The 16288-nt window shown below is 39.0% G+C and overlaps 2 protein-coding genes across 2 annotated transcripts; both read right to left on the bottom strand.

Annotated features, from left to right (window-relative positions):
- Window positions 1-4833: 4833 nt before the first annotated feature.
- Window positions 4834-5942, bottom strand: LOC130139459 (aspartic proteinase CDR1-like). The gene is made up of 2 exons (XM_056316450.1): window positions 5898-5942; window positions 4834-5706 (listed from the first exon to the last, which is right to left on the bottom strand). Exons 1-2 carry the CDS (start codon window positions 5940-5942, stop codon window positions 4834-4836), a joined length of 918 nt encoding a protein of 305 aa, XP_056172425.1.
- Window positions 5943-11364: 5422 nt separating this feature from the next.
- On the bottom strand, window positions 11365-13743 carry LOC115689733 (sm-like protein LSM36B). The gene is made up of 4 exons (XM_056316602.1): window positions 13655-13743; window positions 13121-13273; window positions 11738-11851; window positions 11365-11653 (listed from the first exon to the last, which is right to left on the bottom strand). The coding sequence occupies exons 2-4, from the start codon at window positions 13239-13241 to the stop codon at window positions 11607-11609; spliced, it is 282 nt and encodes a 93-aa protein (XP_056172577.1). The 5' UTR covers window positions 13242-13273; window positions 13655-13743; the 3' UTR covers window positions 11365-11606.
- Window positions 13744-16288: the final 2545 nt, after the last annotated feature.

The following is a 16288-nucleotide window of genomic DNA, read 5'->3' as shown; positions in this document are numbered from 1 at the left end:
TTTTTGGTGGATCCAACACAAGGCAGCACGATTTGAATCCTTCTTCGAAATTCAGGCGAAGTTCCTAATATGTTAGAACAATAATCGAGAACGCTTTGTAGGATGCGGTGGCCAATGGAATGTTGCGAAAAATATAATATCAAATAAAAAGTTTAGTCTTATATTTTGCCTTACACAAAAAAGCAATGAATGAATAATAGAGAGACCGTCGTCGCCAGCCTTGGGCGGCACCATTGATGGAAGAGAGGAGAGAGGGAGTACGAGAGTGGGGTCGCTTTGCAAGCCTCACCGATGGCTGGGCGCTCGTCCAGCCAAGCAAAGAGCGCATGAGGTGCAGGCGGTGATGGACGAGCATAGAAATTTCCAAAGTATAGTGACTAAGTAGGCTAGAGATGGAGAAACTGAAATTAATACCTCTTACTCGTCCAGAAAGTGAGTGAGCGGGGAACACTCGAGCACAGAAAGTGAGGTAATTACACTTACTCTGACAAGATGAGAGGTAACGCTCAGGCAAAACAACTATACAACTCTGGGCGAGGCTATTGACTTTATCTTCTCATTTCTCTTCGGTATATATTAATCTTTTTCCCAAGCCACGCTCTATAGATTATGACCTTTGCTTTCTCAGGTCTTCAAATCACTTGTAAACAAGCTCTCAACATAATTGATTGCAAAATGGTGAAATTATTAAAAAAGTCATAAACTTATTATAATTGCGTCAATTCAGTTATAAATATTTCAATTTGACAAATTTAGTCCTAAACCTTTTGACAAATTGTCAATTTAGCCAATCAGGCCAATTTTGGGCAGAAAATCGCCGACGTGGATGCCGGCCGGCTGACTTATGTGTGGGCAACGGGCATTGACTTGCATAATTTTTTTTTAATATAATTTGTAGTTTTCGTTTCTTTGCAGTTAAGAATTGCCAATAAAGTGGCTGGGGCTGTTTCATATTTTCATTTTGCTGCAGCCATACCCGTTTATCACTGTGATATCAAGTCGTCGGATATACTTTTGGACAAAGAATGTAGAGCCAAAGTGGCGGAGCTTGCACGTAATTGCACGTGAAGTTGCACGTGAGAGGGGGTGTTGAAGTATTGTCCCATATTGCTTAACAATGGAGTCCTAAATGCTCTTTATATTCATTAGTCATCGAATATACTTTTGGACAAAAAATATCGAGTCAAAGTGGCAGATTTTGGAGCTTCCAAGTCAATTACCAAACTCACTTGACTGCAATGGTAGGCGGAACCCTATATATAGCTTCGGAGTGGTCCTTGTCGAACTACTAACCGGAGAAAAGCAATTTCCAAGGGCTGCTTGTGGGCCGCTTGTTTGATGTTCTTGATAAGGAGGTATTAGAGTGTCCCTCAAAACGGTGATCACCGTCTATGAAACCCTCGCTCTTTTTACTTGTTTTTTTTTTCTTGAAGCTTCACCTTAATCTCAAGATAAGTCTTGGAAATCATAATCCTAATCTAAGTCCAAATTAGACATTTAGATGGAAAAACCCCTTTAAACCTTAATCAATAACCCTTCTAGAAAATGTGCACGGTCCATGCACGGAATGTGCACGGAAGTTTCACGTATTTCATCTTTCAATGGAGGAGAACCGCTTGTTTGATGTTCTTGATAAGAAGGTATTAGAGTGTAGCTCGAAAGGGTGATCAATGTCTATGGTTTCAATAGTTTACAAGAGCCTCGCTTTTTTTTACTTTTCTCTTTTTCTTGTCTGTCTATTCATTGTGGGCGACGAGGCGAGTTTCAGGGTCAAGATCAAGGTGTTGAAGATTTGAACAAGTGTTCATTGTAAATGTCTGAAGCAAAGCCAGAGGAGCCCTCTGCGAAAATAGAAAGGAGAGGATCGGTTAAAAATGGAAAGGGAGAGTCCAAAACTAGGCACACTCTCTGCTTAGTCAATCGCTTCTTCTTTGAGCCATTTCCATACTGAGAAGAGTTATCGATCAGATGGCGCAAACGGCAAAAACTAAGCCGCATCAAGATCAAGGGGTTGAAAAAGATTGGGCGAGTGCTGCTCATTTATGTCGAACAAGGTTGTTCTTCGCGTAAGGTTCTCGTTCATGTCAAATATGGTGTGGCATTCCTCAGTCCCACGGCCAAAAGTGGAAACTCGATCCACCATCAGGAACAACAAGCTCAACAACATCACAATTTCGGGTACGACATTGCTCAAGGGAAGATGTTTGAAAGAATTGAATGTAAACAGCTTACTGATCGACTTATGTGTCAAGTCAGTGTTACTATTATCTGAACAGTGGTCTTCACTTTGTTAGCACGATCGCTAGTATCATACTTCAAATTCAGTAAGCTTCTACCTCGGAAACTGAGGACAAGCAGGACACTCACTTAATAGGCAGCCTAAAGATCCAAACTCTACATTGTTAGGAGAAAAAAGCCAGCAAAAACTCTTTCGTGTAAAGCGTTAGTGGCCATACCTGTATCCATAAATTCCTCCACATGATATTTGTAGTAAGAGGTTCTCTGCAATTGAGAAAATCACCCAGTCAGGGCATAGTCAAAGAGTAAGGATAAACAACAGGTTCAAGCAAGTGAATAAATTGCGATACAGATCCAAAGAAACAGGGAATTTGAGTTGACCATAAAAACATGATCTCCAAGCTTGTGACCAAAATTATATTGCACCCAATAAAAGCCAGTTACTCTCATCTCCTACTGACTGGAGGCCTATGCAAAAGGTGGTCAGTTGGAGGCTCGGTAGACAGTGCTAATGCTCCAAGGGTGTCCATGATAAGATTAAGGCTCGGTAGACAGTGCTAATGCTCCAAGGGTGTCCATGATAAGATTAACCCGGAGAAGCTGCAAGCAAAGAGAAAAGTTCAGAACTAAAGAAAGCAAATATCATGCGGAGGTCTGAACCAAAGAGAGAGGGAGAGAGACCGAGAGAGAGAGTACCTGCACTGCATTCAGTGGAACATCACACGAGGAAACAGCAGCAACAACGTTTATAATAAGAGCTGCAACATTAACTGTAAGCTGAAACTGGATAAATTTCTGAATATTTGCATACAGTGATCTTCCCCCCGTGACAACCTACGTTCCACAGGTAATTTGAAGTCTGTCAACCACCACTGCACTTTCTAAGGATTAATCAACCCCAGATTCAAAATCATAACCCCCGATAATCGAAATCATTAAGTTGACACGTGGGATCGAATATTCAACTACGCATTAAGTAAGAAAAAAAGATTTGCCAAGACCCAATTCCATTGCAGTTTTACAAATCAGAAAAATTTCCATATGTGCAGGTGAAATTTTAGCATTGTGGAGTACTTGTTTAAGGAACCTAGACTAGGTACCCAAGTCAAGTAAAGATGCACAAGACCAATGTATATCCAGTCAAATTAGTACACATCTTTCCAGAAAGAAAACTCTCCATGTAACTTATGTACTCAAGCTCCAATATAACTAACTGCCATCGGTTGACACCTCTTTTCAAGAAAGTTCAATTACACGACAACACTGTCATGAACATGCTAAATTCCTCTTTTAATTAAATTCAGGCAGAATACCACAATAGACCATCGTCGATTACCAACCATAACAACAGAAGCAAAATTGTCATCCAAAATTATAATTGTCCGAAGTGGGAGTTGCAAGGAGGCGGTGGCAAAGCACGAGGTTCTGCTGCTGAGAGAAGAGAGAGACGAGTCGGTTTTGAGTCAACTCGGGAAAGAGAAACAATTTCGGATAGTGTTTTGACTTTTTTAGATTTAGGAATTTACCTTCCTAATTTTATATGGGAACATTTTTGTTGATCGAAAAGTATTTTCGGATGACTAGTCATTTTCGGCGAAAAGTCAGGAAAATTAATTTTCGGAAAACACTTTTACTCAAACAAACACACCTGAAATGTTAATTCAAGTATCTCAAGGCCAAAGAGGATCATAATCAGAAGTCAGTTCCCCACCAAGCATGACCAAGTTATTGTTTGCACCAGCAACACCATATCACGTTAAAAAAACAGAGAATGGTTTAGCGCTAAAATAATAATAAAAAAAAACAAACAACACCATGACAAACAACTAGCTTAGAAAGCGCAATCAACCGTCACACATTTCACTATTTCACTATTCTCTGTCCCCATCTGTTGTACCCTTACATGTTTCTCTTTTGAAGATGCAGATACATTCCTCAACCAGTGAGTCAATCAATGAATCAATGAATTCCGTTCATAAATCTAAGTCTTATTTTCCTCACTACCAAACCATGTTTTACATACAAACACAGAATCTCATCAAATCTCATCACGATCATATCAACTACAAATGCTTCTCAACCAAATCCAAAGCATACAAGCGTTAACGCCATCAGGATGGATCCAATTTTGTTCAGATGTTTCCCGGCCAAGTTCATCAATATTCAAATTCAAGCTCGTCTCATATAAACTGTGGACTAAGCAATTACCAAATTTGCTTCTAACGAGGACAAACAGAAATCGACTACAGCTTATGTAATAGAAATAAACTGTGGAGTGAGCAATTACCAGATTTGCTTCTAACGAGGACAAACAGAAATCGACTACAGCTTATGTAATAGAAATAGACAAATGAAGCCAGCGAAGACACTAAACTCAATCAAATCTAGACTCGGACGTTCATTGATGCAACTCAGGGATTTTATAAAGTCTCTCGGTTAAACATAAATCTGAACTCAAATATCTTCTTTGGAGAAATGGCTCTCAAAGTAACTCCTTGCACAAAAAAGTCATTCCTATCCCCGTTCTTATTTTTACTCAAGAAAATATCAAATACATCGATACCGTATCGCTAGAATATTTTTAATCGTATGTGATCATACAAGTGATTGGAGAGCACTGCACTCAATCCTTTGGAAGAAAATCTTGCCCTGTTTGATGTCATACCCTATATTATAGGACTGTTGTGCCAGCACTCCAATAATGGATAAACCGTTCATATCAGGTGATGATTTAATGATGGCCATGCACAAGACATCCGCCGTTAACTGGAAAAACATGCTGTTGGTGTCTAAGCCGAGTTGCGCGCCGCCCGAGAATTGCAAGGTGACGACCGGAAATCCCGTCAAATCTCTCTCCACGTACCCTGCGTAGCAAAAGAACTCGGGATTACTCACCCTCTCCAGCTTTCCTGCCATCAAACTCTCAACCTCATTTTGCAGTGGAACGTACACCTCTTCCTTCAGGGGCGCGAGCGTGGTTCCCGAGTCTATAATCACTCCTCCTTGATCCATAAGCCCTCTTTTGAATACCAAGGGGTCGATCTGTAGCTTCTTCTCTCCGACGCTAATACCTTGGACGTCCAAATAGTATAAACCCCTGTAAGTCTCCAAAGTCGTAGAATCACCTTCCATGATCGCCCCGTTCCCCAAGCTGAGTTCATTGTATTGATACTGCGGGTCGTTTATGTTGCCGATGCAGTAAGAAAATTTGGAGCCTAATTGTTTAACCAGATTTGGCAAATTACCATCACCAACGCCTAGTCCTAATAACCCGCTTTCTTGCCCTTCCGTAGCGTCTTTATTTACGTGGCCGCATCCGAACACCTCAATTTGCACCTTTACCGTGCCCTCATCGGATGTCTCAAAGGTCACTTGTTCGGAGGCGAGGTTACCGGCTGAGGTGGATTTGTCAAAATACGACCTCTCGTAAATGCAATACTCATTATTAGGATCGCACTTGTCACCAGACTGTACACAAGCTTGGGAACCGCAACGAATATTGGAGTATGTCGATGATTTGGCGGGATCGAAAAGAGGAGAAGATTGTTTGAAGCAAGTAATGCAGGGCAGGCACTGAAACCAAAAGAGGTCACTTCCCGTGTCGATTTGCACGAGTTGTGGCACCGGCGGCGTTCCAATGGATATATTGGCAAGGAAACCGTGTAGGCCAATGGCAGGGATGAGACCGACGCGAACGTCGTCATCATTTGGAGTAGCAAATTATTTTGCTCAAGGAGCGGATGCGGGCGAGCGAACCATTAATGGCACGTTCAGCTCGCTCGAAGATGGTGGCCTTCGGATTGTAATATGGAGATTGAATAGAATCATGGTGGATGAGCTTGATGGCTAATCCCCGAGGTTTAATTGGGGTGGTCTTGGACGAAGCGACATTACCTGGGTACGACGAAATGATAATGCCGAGTAAAAGGAAAAAGAAATATGATGATGTCATTGTAGTAGCCATCAGCATAATATAATTTTCTTCGAATGAGTTTTGATATCCTTCTCTTATATAACTATACTTCTTGGTGGTGCAATTATTAATGCATGGATTTTGCTTGTGGGGAAATTTTGGATATGGCCACATTAATTGCAGATATATACACCTGGATTTACTTTCTCGGTTGCACAAATATAATATTATCTCCCTAAATAAGCAATGAAAAATCTTGGGTGCAGCTGGCCTGACCGTCCACTGCAGAACGACTGGCGGTCAAAGGACACCCACAAATTTTTTTTTAAGGAAATTGGTTTCAATTCTTGACTCAATGTTTTTTTTTTTTTTTGGATTTCTACATTTCCTTATTGCAAGCTCAGATTAAGAAACAAAATCATGAGAAGGCCCATAGAATCGATTTTCTTGAATATGAAGAAAGAAAAAATGTTCAGTGTGTCTTAAATTTTGGGCTCGGGCCAACGTTAGGACTTGAGAGCAGTATAAATATTATTATTTTTCAAGTTATTAGGTTAAGAAGTTGAGACAAAAAGAGTCTTTAATTTTTTAGCCACTTTTTGTAATCCTCGAATTTCTATAGTAGATTTTGTTTTTCCTCTCCCTGTGATTTTTTCCGCAAAGGTTTTCCCCGTAAATCTATGCGTTCTTTATTCTTATCAGTTTTAATTTCGTTATAATTTCACAATAGTCATAACAAAAAATTAATGAGATACCAAAATATAAATAATTACAAGTAGAAAATATTGTCACTTATGAAAAAGAAATCGTTAATGTCATTATATAGATTTATTAAATTTAAAAGATGAAAAAACACTTGAAACAGCTAATAACGAAATATTTGCGTAATGAAATGATTCTCATTCCTTTCAACGACAATGAATACCTCTTACTTTCTTGCAAACAAGGAAGCAGAAATTAACGAACCTTTCTCCACGCTTATGACTTATTCGATTACAAAATTCTACAAGAATTGGAAGTTCAAAGTATACAAGATAATTATATTAATATTTTTTTGGGTTGTTAAGTTTTTTTTTTAATTTGGGAACAATAGCCACCTAATCTTTTTCTTTGGCCAGAGAATAATATTCACTATTTTAAAAGTTGCAACTGAGTTTTTCATATATTTCTTTTTGTTTGAATATTATCACTTTGATTTGTTTCTTCGAATAAGACAAGAAAATCGACATCTTCTTATGGCTTTTTTTACATGGAAAATGCATTTTTATATATAAAATAGGAAAAGTGTTAACATTTCACCAGTCTCCCATTTTGAAGATGGAAAATGCTTGGCTGAGATTTGACCGTATCGTTTCCAAGCTAAGGACACCGTTAGCTAAGCATTATTCAAAAATCTTTGTATTTATAATTTAAGCAAATAGCTCAATGAGGAAATTTATAAAAAAAAATTTCTTTTTTTCTCTAATTTCCTTTTTTTATTGTCAGAGTCGGTCTATTTCTTGAGACCTAAATTTTGGCGATCCATTTAATTGTTCATTGTATAGAAAATCAGGAACCAACTTCAACCCCTAAACAATATTTTTAGGAGCATTCAGCATATTAATAAATTCATTGCATTTTAATCAGACTGGTGGTAAATGGTTTTGAACTTAAATGGATTGGACTGAGTCACAGGAGATGGCAATTTCATAGGATCACAATGGCCGCATTTCATAAAGCAGGAGGGACCTCATTGAGCTTAATTGAGTCTAATTCAGCCCATTAAAGTTTAATTGATAAAAGCCCTAATGTCATTAGAGCCCTCACTTTATCAAGGCCTAAATTAAGCCTGGCTAATTGAGAATAAATCTAGGTTTTCACTATATAAAGACATGAGGTCTCACAATTCAAGGGGTCGGCAATTCTCTTTGCACGGCCCATAATGATTGCGTCAAGATATCGAAGCGAAGCAAAGTTGTCAGGTCAGACAAGGTAGAGAAAATGATCATAATGGAGATGATAATGGAAATCAGGAGGAAGATGTTAGAATAGGGGAAACACAACTGTTTTGATTGATTTTAACTGAATCAATTTCAATCATTGCCAGCTTCTTTCGGTTGTTGCCAAAAGCTTAGCTTCACTCTCCTTTTCATTCTAAGTATCTTGTTTTTATCAACAACTGGATTCATTGAATTTTACTAGACAACCAGTCAACTAATTATTCTTAACGGTGCAATATTATAGCTTCTTTTATCAGCGAGTTACACAATTAAAATCTTATGATCCTCAAGAAAGTTGCTCAATTCACCATGGTAAAGCTAAACTACCGGAAAGGATCAATTTACCACGGCGTTATATATCATACAGTCGAAAAAAGTTACGTAGTTAAAGTCGAAATTGACAGAATATTTTTGTTTATCCTTGCCACGTCGCCCTGGACTTCACGCGTGCCATTGTTGTGCGGTACACATAAAACAATAAGCTTTAGGTTATTTGTCATTTCCATACTACTATTTCTTATTGAGTTTAAACCGGTAAAGAGAAAATATCTTCAAAAATACTCCTAAATTATGGAACTTATTTTTTTACCACTTATGTAACTTATATTGAAAAGAAAATTATGGCAATAAACTCAAGGACATCTAATAGATATTAATTAAATTAATATGAAAAGTAAAAACAGTGATATCATATCTAATTTATAAGTAGATCATTCATAATTTGCGTAGAGCTTACTTCATTGAATGAATAAATTACACTTAACCCTAAATAAATTTCAAAATTTTATATATTATGATAAAAAAAATATTAAAAGTGTTTCTAATTTGAAGTATAGCTTATTTGATTAAGTAAGTAATGAATAACGTATAATCACGTTCTTAATGGAAAAAATTTGCCAATATAAAATTAAAAAATGTTAGACAGACATATATTATTTAATTAAAATGTAAAAAATAAATAAAGAATATATTGTTAATATAAAGTTATTTAAAATTTAAAGTATTTCTTATTTAAGTGAATAAATTGTACCTAATAAAGAAATTTACTTAGTTTTAATATAAAATAAAGCTGATAATTTTAAATATTTCGAAAATATATTTTACATTATGGTTTTTAGTTCATTTAGAATAACTTATGTATAATTTAAAGTAAAACTGACAAATTATAGCGTTCCTCAAAATAAAAAATTATGATGATTACATATAAGTAAATCCTGCTACTTTGAAATGGTTGAAGCAAAAAAGGCAACCTGGACTTCTTTGATCACCTACCCAATTGGGTAGATGATATTACTGTGTTTATACATATCAAGAATCCTCATGGGGTTTATGGATGAGCAATAAGAGCAAATTAGTCCAATCAATATATATAGTTGAAACAAGTGGGGAAAGATTTGTGTTTTCTCTTTTGTGAGATCATCATTTCTAAAGAAGAATATTTCTATTTTGTAGATAAATGAAATTGCATAATTTCAAGTGTGGAATCATTTCCTTGATTTCTTATCAATTGAAGGATCAAATGCCCAAAAAAAAGTGTTTAAATGTTTTTTGCGTGAGGCCAAACACCTACACACACCCTTACACTTTAGAAAAACTTACACAAATTCTTCAGTGATAGATAATTGTTAATGAATGAAAATATTTTTCATTGGCTCATTTTTCTAAATAATAAGAACGGACAAAGTTAGAAAAATATTTTCTAAATTGCTAGTTTTCCATAGCCATCCCTAATCTCCAGAACTCTCTCCGCTCTCTTCCTTCCTACTAAAAACTGCCGTCGTTCGCTGCTAGCGTCATTGCTTCCTATTGCACCGCCATCCTGAAGAGGCTTCCCGCCCTCTTGTCCGCGGAATGTGAATTGCTCTTAGCCTCTCAAGGAGGAGGTCACAGGACTTAGGTGACCTCAAATCACAACAGAGAGAGAGAGAGAGAAGGGAGGGAGAGAAGGGATGAACATAGCAGAGGCCCTGATGGGTGGTGTGGCGACGCCTGAAGTGGCAACGGATGGTGGCCGTCGGCAACTGTGCTTTGTTCACGGTGCTGTCAGGACAGGGAAGAAGGAGAAGAAGGGAGAAAAGGGAACTAAAGAGAAAAACGGAAAACAAAAATAAGAAGAATGCATATTAACCACTCAAATTTTAATATGCTAATGTGTTTTTCTCTCAAATGAATTTTTTAAGATGTAAATTCAGCTTAAGTAGAATCTCAATCCTCACTTCTTTTGAGTAAGATTTGAAAAAGGGTTCAATCTTCTAAATTACACTTTTCCTTTTTCTTTTTCTCACAAGATAAGTTAGATACTATCCGAGTACCTTCCCATACAGGCCTATACTTGAGATAGTGCCGGAGAACTTTGCTGAGCATGTGAGAAGCCGATGAGGGGAAGGTTTGTTTTCAAGCGACACGTCAAATTATGACAGTTAATTCAGACTTAGAAATGGGACGTCCTTATTGTAAGAAGCACACAATAACTTCAACATGACACAAGAAAACCAAATCAGATGATCGAGACAGACCCAGGAATTTCTGAATCCGCCATTGGCAACTAACATTTTGATACCACTAGTCTGAGCTAATCATTTGGCACTATGACCTTCGAATAAAGCCTTCACTAATTTACAATGAGCTTCATCCGATTCATTCAATCAATTACCGCGAGGGTATAAATTTGGCCCATAAGATGGAAAGCCTCAGGGAAATGAAGGGGAAGGTGATAAGCAGAGCGTGGATTGAGACGCTATCACATGCAGCGAGTCATATTAGGGGAGAAGCACAAATGTAGATATTGAGCAAAAGTGAAGAGCTTCTAGCTTTTATTTGGCTGTTGACGACACATTTTGATTGTTTCTACAAATCTCAATGAGACATGTATTATGAATACTGAGATGACATATTTCATACGGGTCAACTGTCTTACTTACCATCCTCACAGCATTTTTTACCGGTGTTCATTTGAAAAGGATTCACTAGTTTTTTTTTTTGGTAAGGAAGGATTCACTAGTTTGTGTATCTCCATAACTAAGAATTGATGGATTTTCATTCTTCATAGTAAAATATGACTTGGTATTTCCTAACGGACGTGATATCAATTATCCCCAGGAACTTTTGCAATACAGTCAATTATACAGACATTGATAGATGGCATCTAAGGTTGATGCTTAAGTGCAATTCGCCGCCTTCATAAACTGGACAGCATGAAAGCCAATTGGCAATACACAAACAGACAGCCAGGTATACACGGCGACATGCTAAAATAGAAAGAGCTGGGGCGCTCAGAGTCCTCGTCAAGCAATTCACAAACCGATTTCATGAGATGCAGCATTATCAGTGAGAATCACAAATCAGCTCTAAAATTGGAATATGTTCACTATCCCACAATTCTGGAGCCGGATGATCCCGCAACCAAAAATGTACCCATCAAAAGTTATGACTACATAACTCCAACATGCTACATTACATAGCACAATCAACCAACGCTAAGCCCCATCTGCCAGAGTCCGCTTTGAAGTGCTGATGTACAGAACTGCAATAAGTCGTTACCAGTTAGTAACGGTCCAAGTCAACAAGGATATGACTCAAACATCAGAAATTTTGAATACATTATTACCATTATTTCCTCGAATAAAAGCATCTCCATACTTGTTTTTGAGCTGCCCATTGACGTACTCTTCCGTCTGTTCCATTGCTATGTTCATATATCCATCCAGGCAGGCTAGAATACCTGCATATAACTCCAACCCATCAGAACATATAAGAATACCACACAACTTCAGACAGCACAAGATTGCGGTAGCCTGCATATAGCATGGGAAGGAGAACATGTTTGTCAAAAACATCGCACATCCATTAATTTAGTATCACCCAACTCACCTCTCCTCAAGGTCTCACGCCACAAGCACTAAGGTTTACAAATTTACTAGCAGTTGACAAGAAAATGCTTGGTCATAGGCACATGACACCAGCTCTTTTTTCTCTATGAGGATTTACTACAGATTGTAAATCGAGAAAGTTCAATTGAGAAAATGATGGCACAAAGCCCACATAAAGGGTATTACCTATGATATCCACTCATTTTCATGATAAGGCCCTTGGAATGGATCAAATGGCTTTCAAGCGACCAAATCTCACTAATTATCATCAAAGACCCCGCTACCCCCCTTCTCTTTCTCTGCACTTGTTCTCCCTCCCTCTCTCTCAACACCCAAAGAAAAAACCATGAAGTTTGAAAGCCAGGTTTTTTTTATACATTCTCGTGTCATCAAAGAAAGGTTCTTTTGCATTTTGTAATTGAATAGCAGCATGTATATGCAAGATCCTTGTTTTTACAGTTTTCAAATAAAAATCAAGATATTGTGCAACCATCATTTTACCAGCTAAATATCTATAATACTAACTGATTTCATGAACAAAACTTCCCATCTAGTCATTGTTGATTGATGACAAGACGAGCTTAACATCAGAGCCCCAATTTTACTACAAATCTCTTTTCAACATTGAATACCATGGACATTGATAGAAAAAGAGACGGTTATTATATTTCAAAGAGATATTCCCTCCTGACGAAAGAAAAGAATAGTCTTAATGACTTACATAGAGACCACACTGTACATAGCCAGACCAACTTAACTGCCCGTGATGCAGGGTCACAAATGACTCTGAAGTTTCTGACAAAAGCAATATTCTTCTTCATTTAATTCAGTTTGATAGGTATGGTTCATTTGGTTCATAATTCCAGTTGACTTAAAATTCTGTTTGAAGTTTGAGGTCAGTGAGTGGCCGCTTCACTCGTATGAGTTGCCAAGAACTCAATCCACCGATCATCCCCTACTAATTAAAGTTTGAGACAAGTAGTCAATAGCACATAGGATTCAGTACAATCGGTAACAAACAAGGATGAAAATAATCGGAAACGCAGCATTATCTAGCTACAGCGAGAAAATTTTTGCTGAAGAACTCTCCCAACACAAAGAGACAACGTTGAGAGAAGTACCTCGGTAATCAACTCCAGAATTCAGTTTGACCACGACCGGTCTCCCGCGGATAGATTTCAGGAAATCCGCGGGGGTCTTCGTGGTGGCCGACCCTTTCTCTCCGCCTCCGCCTCCGCTCATCCTCCTAATCCTCAGCCGACGCTTCCTCTACCCTGAAACAGGAACACCCACAATCGGGATTCAATCAACGGGAAAGAAACAAAATTGCCAACTAATTTAGGCCCCAAAAAAGATGGAAGGGCTCGTGAACAAACAGATTCACGGCAAATCCCATGTTCGCCTCCCCCTATAAAACCCCCCAAATACCGAAACGCAGACGACCCTCTCGTGCGCTCATCTCGACCCTCGTTTTGCAGCAACTTGCAAAGAAGCTTAGAATGAAAGATGCGCTTAGCAAATGCAGCGATTCAAAGCGAATTCACGGAAGGGAAACCAATACCAAACCCCTAAAAGAACCAAACGAAACAAACCCTGAACGGAAAGGAAAGAGGGAGCGCGAAATTTCGAAGAGCGAGAGCGAGAGCCGAGCTCACTTCGCTAGAAGGTCGCTCGTTCGATGCTGGGTCGAAAGGCAGAGCGCGCGTTTCAGAGGAATTGAGAAGAGGAAGAAAAAGAGCTACAAGCCCTAGCTCGTGCTTTTATTCTGCATCAGCACCGAGTGTCAAAATTGTGAAATGATGGGCTTTTGAGGGGTAGAATTGGAAGGAGAGACTACAGGTAAAACCCACAAACTCATACGAAAGCCTGGGATGGCAGTGATTATTTGTTACGAAAAAAATAAATAATTTGAAAAGTATCTCCTTACATTTTATTGCTTAGAAAAATTAATCAGTATAAGGTATTCTCACGTAACAATATGTACTTAGATATTTCATTAGTAACGAAAATACGTTTTGTTCTTTTATTTTTATAAGTAATATGAACAATCATTTGTGGACAAAAACTTTATAGATTATGATTTTTTGCCCCTCACGTCGAGACATGGGAGGCAAGTATGTGGGGCCTACATTTCGATTTTCGAAAGTTCCAAATATTACAAATTTAGAAAGAAAAATTAAAGTGCGCTTAGTCACCGAAGAAAAAGGGATGAGAAGAATGTAGTTATAGCGTTTCAATATTTCGGAAATTACAGGTAGAGGAGATGAAGAAGGGATTCGCCGAATTTGTTTGCCTACGAGTTTTTCTCAAGTAAATTTTGAGTCGGTAATTGTGTCGTAAGAACGACGATGCTGCTATTCAACCACGATGGATGTTTGTTGTGGTCTTTGATGACAAATTAGTGTACTTACATGGAATCAAGATTTTGCCTGCTTGTGAACCATTGAATCTAATTCCAATAGGTCTATCATAAAAAAAAAATGAGAGGATTATATTTATAGGTGATGATGCCCTTCATGACAAATTCAGTTGCTATTTTTTTCCTTCCTTCTTAAATTTTTTTTGCTTGACTGTCTTCCACATCCAATGAAAATTATTGGTACAAAAATTATTATTATTAGGACATGCATTCCATCTCTCTACATAGTTTTGAGGGAAATTATCAAATAAGGACCCAAAGTGGGTGCCTTTTTTTAAAAGAGGACCTCAAGTGGACAAAATATCAATTAAGGACCCAAATGCCCAAACTAGTATCAAATAAGGACCTGAACTCGTCGGCCGGCCAAATGTTCACCGGCCGGCGAACGGTCGACATTTCCGGCACCGGAATAGGGGCAATTTTGTCCAAAATTTCTTTTCTTTTCTTTTCCTTTTCTTTTCTTCTTTCCCGGTTGCCGATCCGGCGACCAGCGACCGGGCCAGAGCTGAGGCCAGCGAGAGCTCGAGCTCGCCGGCCATCTGGGCGAGCTCGCCGGCCATCTGGGCGAGCTCGGCCCAGGCCATGCAGGCGAGCTCGAGCTCGCCGGCCATGGCGAGCCGCCGGCGAGCTCCGCCCAGATACCGGGCGAGCTCGAGCTCGCCGGGCCATGGCGAGCTCCGCCCGTATCCGGGCGAGCTCGAGGAGGCCGGCCTCGCCCGAATCGCGTAGTCGAGGGCCTTGGCGGGGCCATCGCCGGAGGCGATGGTGTCGCGCGCGAGCTTCAGGAGGAAGGGCCCGAGATCCGGGTTGTCGAGGGCCGCATCGGGCGGGGCGGGGCTGGCGGTGGAGCCCAGATCTGGGTTGTCGACTACGCGATCCGGGCGAGGCCGGCCTCCTCGAGCTCGCCCAGATCTGGGCGGAGCTCGAGCTCGCCTCATCCGGGCGTAGCTCGCCGCCGAGGTCGCCTGTGATGGCCGGCGAGCTCGAGCTTGAGCCGGCCTCAGCTCAGCTGCCACCGGACCGGCGACCGGAAAGAAGAAAAGAAAAGGAAAAGAAAAGAAAAAAATTTTGGACAAAATTGCCCCTATTCCGGTAAAAAGCGGCTGTCGCACGCCGCAAGAACATTTGGCCGCCCCAGCGAGCTCAGTCCTTATTTGATACTAGTTTAGGCATTTGGGTCTTTAATTGATACTTTGTCCACTTGGGGTCCTCTTTTGAAAAAAGGCATCCACTTTGGGTCCTTATTTGACAATTTCCCTAGTTTTGATGATAGAGTTGATACTACGAAAAAACTCAAACTGGTATATATATAACAAATTTATTCCAAACTAATTTTTAACCATTAAAAATCTCAAACGAGTACATATATGACAAATTTGACTCGTGTACTAGATTGCACAGGTGTACCAATTTGTAATTTTTCGTGGTATTAATCCAATTTAACGGAAACTAAATGAGGGTAAATTTGTCACAATTGTATCAATTTAGGGTTGTTGGTGGTAAAAAAAATTAATTTGAGGTAAATTTGTTATAAATGTACAAATTTGAGATTTTCGATGGTCAAAAAATCAGTTTGGGAAAAATTTGTCACATGCATACCAGTTTGGGGTTTTTCGTAATATTAACCATTTTTAATAATGACTTATTTATGGCACAAGCACTATGTTTTGTTTTGTTTTGTTTTGTTTTTGGTCAAAAGCACTATGTTTTGTTTAAGAAAAAAGAAATAAAGGTTTTTAATTTTTTTAGAGCTAATTCCAAAAAAAAACACCAACTTTGCTTTGAATAATAATTCTGATCCGAACTTTTTTTGTCTCAATAAAAAACACTAACTTTTACTTGAGTCCTAAATGTGGCCCTCATAATGCGA

This window comes from Syzygium oleosum, unplaced genomic scaffold (genome assembly GCF_021117445.2).
Source record: "Syzygium oleosum isolate NSW1041296 unplaced genomic scaffold, Sole_v2.1 Sole_v2.12, whole genome shotgun sequence".
NCBI classification, from domain to species: Eukaryota; Viridiplantae; Streptophyta; class Magnoliopsida; order Myrtales; family Myrtaceae; genus Syzygium; species Syzygium oleosum.
This window is presented reverse-complemented; position numbering and strand designations above follow the sequence as displayed.

Excerpts from the sequence above, each read along its gene's own strand:
- LOC130139459 (XM_056316450.1), bottom strand. The coding sequence starts at position 5,942 with ATGACGACGTTCGCGTCGGTCTCATCCCTGCCATTGGCCTACACG. Across the intron at positions 5,707-5,897 it reads CCCTGCCATTGGCCTACACG|TCTGGTGACAAGTGCGATCC; the intron begins GTTTCCTTGCCA and ends GCTTGTGTACAG.
- LOC115689733 (XM_056316602.1), bottom strand. The coding sequence starts at position 13,241 with ATGAGCGGAGGCGGAGGCGGAGAGAAAGGGTCGGCCACCACGAAGACC. Across the intron at positions 11,852-13,120 it reads TTCTGGAGTTGATTACCGAG|GTATTCTAGCCTGCCTGGAT; the intron begins GTACTTCTCTCA and ends AGTTATATGCAG. Across the intron at positions 11,654-11,737 it reads TTTTATTCGAGGAAATAATG|TTCTGTACATCAGCACTTCA; the intron begins GTAATAATGTAT and ends GACTTATTGCAG.